Consider the following 8,186-nt stretch of genomic DNA (forward strand, 5'->3'; position numbering starts at 1 on the left):
ACCCCCAGCCTACTCGCTGGTGGGGTGGGGTGAGAGGCAGAAAAGGCCTTGACTCTGTGTAAGTACTGCTCAGCAGTAACGAAAACACCCCTGTGTTATCAACACTGTTTCCAGCACAAATCCAAAACATAGCCCCATACTAGCTGCTGTGGAGAAAGTTAACTCTGTCCCAGCCAAAACCAGCACAACCTCTGAAGTGACTTCTAGCACATACACAATACAAGACTTGCAGGTTACTAAAAAACAAAAAAAAGCCCAACAAACTTTGACAGTGGAGTGCTGAAAGACAGCTCTCCTCATCCAATCTTGTATTTTGGTAGCTGGCTGTTGCTTCCTACGTGATCAAGCTTGCCAGATCTTATTCTTCATTGTAACTTCTGTTGGAATAAACTTTTTGTTTTTTAGAAGTTTGGAGTGAAGGTATTCTCTCCTACTCACGGATATACAGCAGTCAAAAGGCATGTATGTAAATAAGTGAGTTCTGAAATAGCAGTTACTTTCTCCAGTTATCTTTAAATTTGGTATGGTTTTCTTTTTTTCTGCCAAATTACTTCGGATACTACAGATGTATTAATTTTAGTCAAATTAACAAAAGTCTTAAAGAGTGGATTGTGTTTTGTTGGGTTTTTTTTGTTATTTTTGTTACATGGAATAAACACATCTCTGAAGTGCTCAGGGCAGTAGAAAGTGGGAATTGGCAAATGTGAACTGAAACAGTACTTTATTGCTTAGCCTTAGCTACAGTTACCTAAATCTGGTCTTTATACAGTCTTTTAAGAGTTTGGCAATCTTGAGTGCTGCAGCTGGGATATGGCTGTTAGGAGAAGAACAGTGACGCTTCTAAAAATCAGTTCAACAAAAGCTCGCTCCACATTTGGGTTACCTACAAGCACTATCAAATAGTGATAATTGGAGCTAGTATTTTAGAAATATATTAGTATCTTGCAAAATCTTACACATACTGAAGAAAAATAAATAAAGGTAACCTCAACAGACTCCTAGTTTGTCTCGCTTCGCTTCCTAGTTTTGACTCTTCTGCTTCTGTTTATGCACAATTACAAGCTGGATGTTTAGGCAAAACCAACAGCCTTCCCCACATCCCCATTTTTAGGGCAGAATCACAAAGGAGAAGAGAGTGATTGAGAATTGGACAAATAACGTTGGTTTAAATTTACTATACAGTAAATAACATTAATTTTTTTTCATCCAGTGTCAACACCAGTTAATCTGTTGTTATCATTAGCAGTTTTAATCCTATTGACATTAGTCTGTGACACGAGTGCCAGTATTTATACGTGTCATATGGAAGTGTCCCACGTTTGGAAGAGTTGAAATAATCATATGTTGCTTTTTCTGTATGTAGGGTCTGAACCCTTAGTTTCTTGTTGGCTACGTGAGATAGGGTGTTACAATGTATTGGAGTATGCGTGACTGTTCAAATGAGGTACACTGTCAGTGCCCTTCTTTCAGAATGCTATTACTTGAAACTTAATGCATACTGGAATTTACAAGTTGGGAACAAAATGTCCTTGAAAAAGGAAAACTTTTTCAATTATGCATTACAAATAGTTGGAAAAAAGCATTAAATAATATTTTTGTGATAATATTTTTGCCAAATGTGTAATCTGAATCCTTCTGAAATGGTGAAAGAAGTGCTTTCTTCCTCTTACCAAATTTATTGTGTGTGGGGTTTTTTTTTTGGTTTTGTGTTTGGTTTTGGTTTGGTTTTTGTTTGTTGTTGTTTTTTTTTTCCCCTGAATTGGAACAAAACCAAATATTCAAACATCTAGCTTTTTTCCAGCTATCAGAATGACTTTTACGTGTTTCTCTGGAGGTTGTCAAGCCTGCAGAAGACTTTTTAGACATGGACTTTTTATGTCTGTGTTGGATTTTTTCAATTTTTTTCCACTTGATCATTTTGTTATATATTCTCATGAAGTTTTTCCTGGAAACTTCATTTTTTCATTTCCTTTTTGTCACAATGTTTCAGAATAGATGCTGTGTACCTCTGTCATTCTCTCATCAAATTTTAAATTTCTTGGGATTATCCCTGATGTTAAGCCTTGCAGTAGTCCTCCTATATAATTTCCGAACTTAAGCTATTAGATGCAAAGAGGATGGAGTCCCAATCAATCTGGCTAACACTAGTAATTTTTACTGCCTTTATTGATTTCTCTGTAGACATGAGTCCTCTTTACTTTCATGTCCTTGTTCTTTGAGTGAATTAATTTTGTAATAGTAAACATAACTTACATACACTACATTAGGAAACCATTGAGCATGTTTTCTTTTACAAAATAAAATCTTATTTACTGTACCATTTTAATTAGATTGTACTCATAACTTTCTAAATGTCATCATGTTAATTTAAAAAGGCATGTAACCTGGTAACCAACTGTATGTTTTCATGGGCAGAGTTTCTTTCACAGTTAAGCAGTGGTAAGATATTTGAATCTTTCTGCATTTTTGCATGATGCACAGTTTTATTGGTCACTTTTTTCACAATCTACAGATAATGATAAAAGGATAGTTCCTATTGGTAAAAGCAAAACTGAGTACGATGGCTTAAATACTGTGCTTTGATCTTCCAGAAGAGGTCCTGCATGAAAGTAAATTCTGTAAATAATTCCTGAAATCTATTATAGTGATAGGTATTTCTGTAGCAAAATGATAATTCTCTGCCTTTGATACAATCAAAATAACTCTAGTTTTTAATTAAGAATTTCCAAAACACCAAGCACTAGAACTTTGCTAATACTGGTTGGGAGATTTTGAAGTTATATGCTGATATACAATTGTTTAGTGTGAAGTGTAAAAAATTTTATCACTTTTACTTTGATTTAGTATTTTTTTTTTTTAAGTTATATATATACTCGCTATATATACACGCATTCTTTTGTGTGTGTGTGTGTGTGTATATATATAGGGAGACACAGAGGTGTTTTCTTGTAAGCAGCATTTGAATAGTCTGTAGAAATACTGTTATAACAGGTACAGATACGGAATGATTGTTTTAGACACCAAGACTAATAATTTTAATAGTGTTTAGAAACACTGGAAAAAAGCCTTGAACTGTGCTAGCACCAGGGACAGACAAGCATGAAAGATTAATGTAATTTTGCATATAATGATGCACATTCTTACACAAAAAATCCATCTGCAAGTGTCATGTCAGTCACCAAAAATCTTTGATGGGTGGCTGCAGCTGGGCTGTCTCTTCTGGCAAAGCTGGCCTAGAAAATGCTAAATGTAGTTATGATGCTTTGTGCCATCTGTAGTATGCCAGTTTATCCTGTCTTCACTGGCATTTACAGTACTATATACGGTATCGGCAAACACAGAGACATCAATGTAGAGTGACAGATTCATTTCCTCCAGAGGCTATGAACTCTGGTGTATACTTGTGCCACCTTCCTCTGTGTGTTATATTCTGTTGTCACTGGTATTTGGCTTGATTTCATACTTCTGTGTTTAACTCCTCATATTTTTGATTTAGCAATTTGCATATCCTAACACAAAGGCAATTAAATTTGATTGACACTGAAATAATTCAGTCTTAACTGAGGATATGCTTACATTTTCCTGAAGTTTACCAACTGTGTCAATGCTAAAACTTACATTTTGATGCAACAAACATCTTCTCTCATTCTCTAAATTTAAATGCGCTAAATAGCCATGTGTCTGATGGCAGCTGAGTTTTAATGTGTCTTGCCTTTCAGCTAGCGTAACTGTAAAACATACCTTCTCATACTTTTAATGCATTTAATGATTTAAAAAAAAAATCTGAAGTGAATTACTGTGTGTTCCTTATGTTAGAAGGGCAAAAATTTTAAAAACCCTTTAAAATTATCTAAGCTTCTGATAATTAAATGATTTTATTTTCCACAGTAACTGAATATGAAGGACATGCTCTGTCAGTACTTAAAGAATGTGAACTCCAGGCATTTGATGGGTGAGTTGGTTAGTGACAATGAATGTTAGTAAACCTCATCACATTAGTTTTCATTTGTATTCCATCCAAAACTATGCTAGTAGGTATTTCATGAGTTACTCTGTTTGACATATATATTAAGCCTGAGGAAAATCAGTTCTCATGAGATGCTTTGTTTTTTATTACTTACTGACAATAGGTTTGTATCATAGATTCATAAATGATGGTAAATAAACATAGCGCTTTCTTAAATATGCTTCATGAAAGCTTCGGTCTCTGTATTTGCAAGAATGATACGAGTGCCTTGTATTTCACTCTATCCATTCAAGTGGTTCTTAAGGAGGACATTTTATCTAAAAGTAACTTGAATGTTTTTTCCATTTTAAAAAAAACCCCAAACTTCAAACTTATTTAAAGTGAAGAGTGAAAATGCTTGTTCAATCATTTTTAAAGACCTTCCTATGTGGATTAATTCTGAAATCTTTGGTATTTTTACATTAATCATTCAATAATAAGATTAAATAATATATAAGAGTAGTTTTGCATACTGTGGAAGTCTTACAGGATTCTTACAACTCTAACTGGAATATGCAGTAAGCCATACAAGAAGGCTTAAATAGTGTCTTGTAGTCTAATCAATTTCTATTAATTCTAGAAACTCGGAGTTAGGTAAGAAAATATATCTGAAAATGTATGTATGTATTGCAGATTCTGAGGATAATTTCTTTCCAATTAAGACATGCCTTTTGGGATGCTAGCTGGGGAACGCAGCCCCCCAAACCACCTCAGTCTTTCCCAAATAAAATTGTAATGACAATTTTGGTTTATTGAAAATTAAACCAGAAAATGTATGGGATCTGGTTTGAATTGAAAAATGAATTCCACAACAATGAAATTGTCCTACTGATGAAGAATTACGCTTTTAGCAATTCTGGCAGCCACCTGACGTAATGTCTTTTCACTATTTCCATTAAGTCTTGAGAAGTTTTACTTGTCTCTTGAGCAGCATTGCTTGTGACTTGGCAGGCTTTAGTTCTTTCCTGTTTTGCCCTGGCTTCCTGTCCGGTTTTGTTCAAGTCAGATACTATATCTGTCACTTAGTTCCCTGTTTAGAAAACAGAATAGCACTTCTGTACCTCCTTTTAGATGTGGAGGGCACTGTATGTGGTGGTAAGAGGTAAGGTAGTTTTTGTGCTATTTCTGCATGGCAGAGTTCATGTAGACCTGATCTGCCTTGCCCAAGCTCGGAAGCCACTGGAGGTGAGTTAGGTGTGGACTGAAGGCTGTGCCTGCATGCATTAGTCTGCTGCTCTAACTCGGCTCATGCTTTTTAAGTGTTGCCTATTGCAGATTGACTGAAAGCTAATTCAAGTAAAAATTTACAAAGGGCAAGACACAATAGTTTTTTATTCATTACAGTAGGTAAGCAGTATAGCAACATACAATTTCTGATCTTGAATTTCTCTCTAACAGAGTTATGGTTCCTTACATGTTAAACAGCATATGAAATAAATTTGAACCTTACGATTTGCAGTAGTAAATTGGAAGTTTATATCTCAGTGCTTTCTGTAAGCAATACTGCTATGTTTTAATCCTTTGTCAAAGCTGTTTGTATATAATTTCTTTTCTCTGATTTCTCCAGTTCCTACTCTGTTTTGCAAGACCATAGGCATATGTCACGTATCTCATATATATACTCCACCTCTTTTGCTATCTTTTTTTTTTCTTACCGACACTGGAAATTTAGGTACTTTGCTAACTTGGCAGTGTGCTTTTTTCCCCGCCTTGGGGCCAAGCCTTGGTGACAAATAGAGAGAGTGCATTTGTGATGCTGCTATCTCAGCTGCATTTTCTTGTTTGTATAGTGACAGAAATACACAATATACATGCATGTATTCCTTCCCTAATCAGGAGCCTAAGGTATTATGGATATTGTTTAGAGTAGCCCGGGTTAGTCAGACTTTAGTGAATAGTTGATTAAGAAACTTGTGTCTGATGGTTAGACTGATGGTTAGACAGATGTTTCTTCCTCTAAGAAGCCTTCTTCAAGGTCTTAGTCAAATCTGTTTGCTCAAGACTTTCTACTCCTTATGCGTAGCAGGTTCTTGCTGATGAGCTTTGGAATCCCTGGTCCCTGATGGTATCTCTGTTTCCAGCCAAAAAGGCAACTCTTGATGATTAATGCTAAATTAACAAAAATTAAAGTTAGAAGCATTTTTATGTTATTCTTTGCACTCTTCATCTATTTCCAATAACAACACAGCCCCCAAAATCAGAAGAAAATATACCTGTTTTCAAAAGTTTTAATAGCCAGAAGACAATCCATGTAAGTTCTTCCAGGTGTACAATTTATCAGACTACAAAGATTAACTGTTTTTGCTGCTGTGGCAGAAACGTTTAAGCCTAGGAATAAACCAGTCTAAACCAAAAATGAGACAAAAGACAGGAGATGACTCATGATTACGAGCAGAAAGCAAATGTGCTCCAAACTTTTGCTATATACTCTTTTTTTTTTTTTTTTTTAATGGGGGTACGAGCAGAGCAAATGTGCTCCAAACTTTTGCTATATACTCTTTTTTTTTTGGCAGTGTTTAGCTAGATAGAGGAAACATTCCTAAAAATTTAGAAATTAAAAATTAACTAGGAAATAATAATAGGAACTGAAGAAAAATGTTAAAGGAGCTGAGACAATTTAATTTAAACATTTAATACCATAATAAGTATTTTCTTATAAAGAGCTTACCAGTTTTATCTGGTTGAATTATTGGACATAGTTTCACAACTGCATTCATATAGATACATGAAAAACAGATATTTTAAGTAAGTGCCTCCTAACGTAAATCTGACATTTATATTGTAAATGCTTGTCGTGTACTATTTACTATTTTTATCATTAAAATGTGTTTACCTTAAAAACATCTAACTTTCAAACATTACTAATTTGGAGAATCACTTTAATAGTTACTTAAATAAACAAAAACAGAAAGAAAAAAAAAAAGACGTTTGCTGTAACAGAGCTTTTACAGACAAATGCATTCCTCTCTATAGCCACAGCAGGTGGGAGTTTAATTACATGCTCCAGAAGCAGTGATTAAGTACCTTCATGCAAAGGATTGCTTGGCACTAGGGTTTTATACCTTGCTAAATCCCTCAGCTGCCTGCATAGTGTGTGGAATTAGCTGTTTTCAAGTATTTTTAATTTTATTGTAATATTTGGTGACTTGTTATTATAAGGGCAATTAAAAAGCATTGGGATGCTTGTGTGGGTCAGTACTGAAAGATTTAAAGAACTTTTCCACTGAGGCACTTGAGCATGTGCTTAACTCTTCCATCTGATCGGTTCACGTGCATTAACGTGTGATAAGGCAAGAAATACTTTGAAAGTTGTTAAATATATTTACTCCTTCTCAGATAGAAGAAAGCAGAAATAAGGATGCTTATATCTTGCTAGCTAACATTCACTGATCTGACAGTGAAGCTCTAGCTTGTTCTTAAAGAATGGTTTTTAGCTGTTTGAAATGTCATTATGTAGATGGGGTGTGATAGCTACCTTCCACTTATTTGCTCAGCTATGGAAGAGTTTAATTTGAACTGTTTAGCATTTTTGTTTTGTAATAGGGTAGTTTGTGTTGGTGGAGATGGATCTGTCAGCGAAGTTGCTCATGGTCTACTACTTAAAGCCCAGATAGATGCTGGAAAAGACACAGACTATATACCAACACCTGTCAGAGCACTGGTTCCTCTTGGAGTAATACCAGCAGGTGAGACTAAAAGGTACTGTTACATTTTGGAAGTCATCCGTTTTAAGTCCCTCTGGTATGTTTTATGGTTTTGGCTACTAAAGGCAGTTCTTGGTGCTAAAGCTTCAGTTACTTAAGGGAGCTATTGAATACATGTCCTAAATTAGTGATTTAGATTGATTACAAATGACTAGATTTTAAACCATTATGATAATTTATAGTAATGGCACAGATGAGCTCTTTGCCTAAAGGAAGAAGCTCAGGAAGACGAAAACTAAAATAATTTTCAGCTGATACATGCAAAGATCAAGTTTTGCCCTTATTTGCTGCCAGAAATGATATCAAATGAAAACTTTGTTTTCTAGAATTTCCTTAATATAAGCCATGCTGTTTCGCTTCTCTCTCCAGTTTTTTTGGCAGGATTCTCAGTTGGATTCATGCTTAGGGTCTATTTTTAAATGGTGTCCCAGGAATACATTTTGTGGATTATATGAAAAAAAAAAAAAAAAAAATAC

General features: G+C 34.9%; 1 protein-coding gene across 1 annotated transcript in view; it reads left to right on the plus strand.

Annotated features, from left to right (window-relative positions):
* The window catches only part of CERKL (ceramide kinase like), a 33,259-nt gene that overhangs the window by 11,166 nt on the left and 13,907 nt on the right, over positions 1-8,186 (plus strand). Inside the window, exons 3-4 of the mRNA XM_019474703.1 lie at positions 3,889-3,952; positions 7,550-7,692. Coding sequence (XP_019330248.1) covers positions 3,889-3,952; positions 7,550-7,692 — 207 coding nt within the window. The remainder of the gene's footprint in view (positions 1-3,888; positions 3,953-7,549; positions 7,693-8,186) is intronic.

This window comes from Aptenodytes forsteri, unplaced genomic scaffold, assembly GCF_000699145.1.
Source record: "Aptenodytes forsteri isolate BGI_AS27 unplaced genomic scaffold, ASM69914v1 Scaffold442, whole genome shotgun sequence".
Lineage (NCBI taxonomy): Eukaryota > Metazoa > Chordata > Aves > Sphenisciformes > Spheniscidae > Aptenodytes > Aptenodytes forsteri.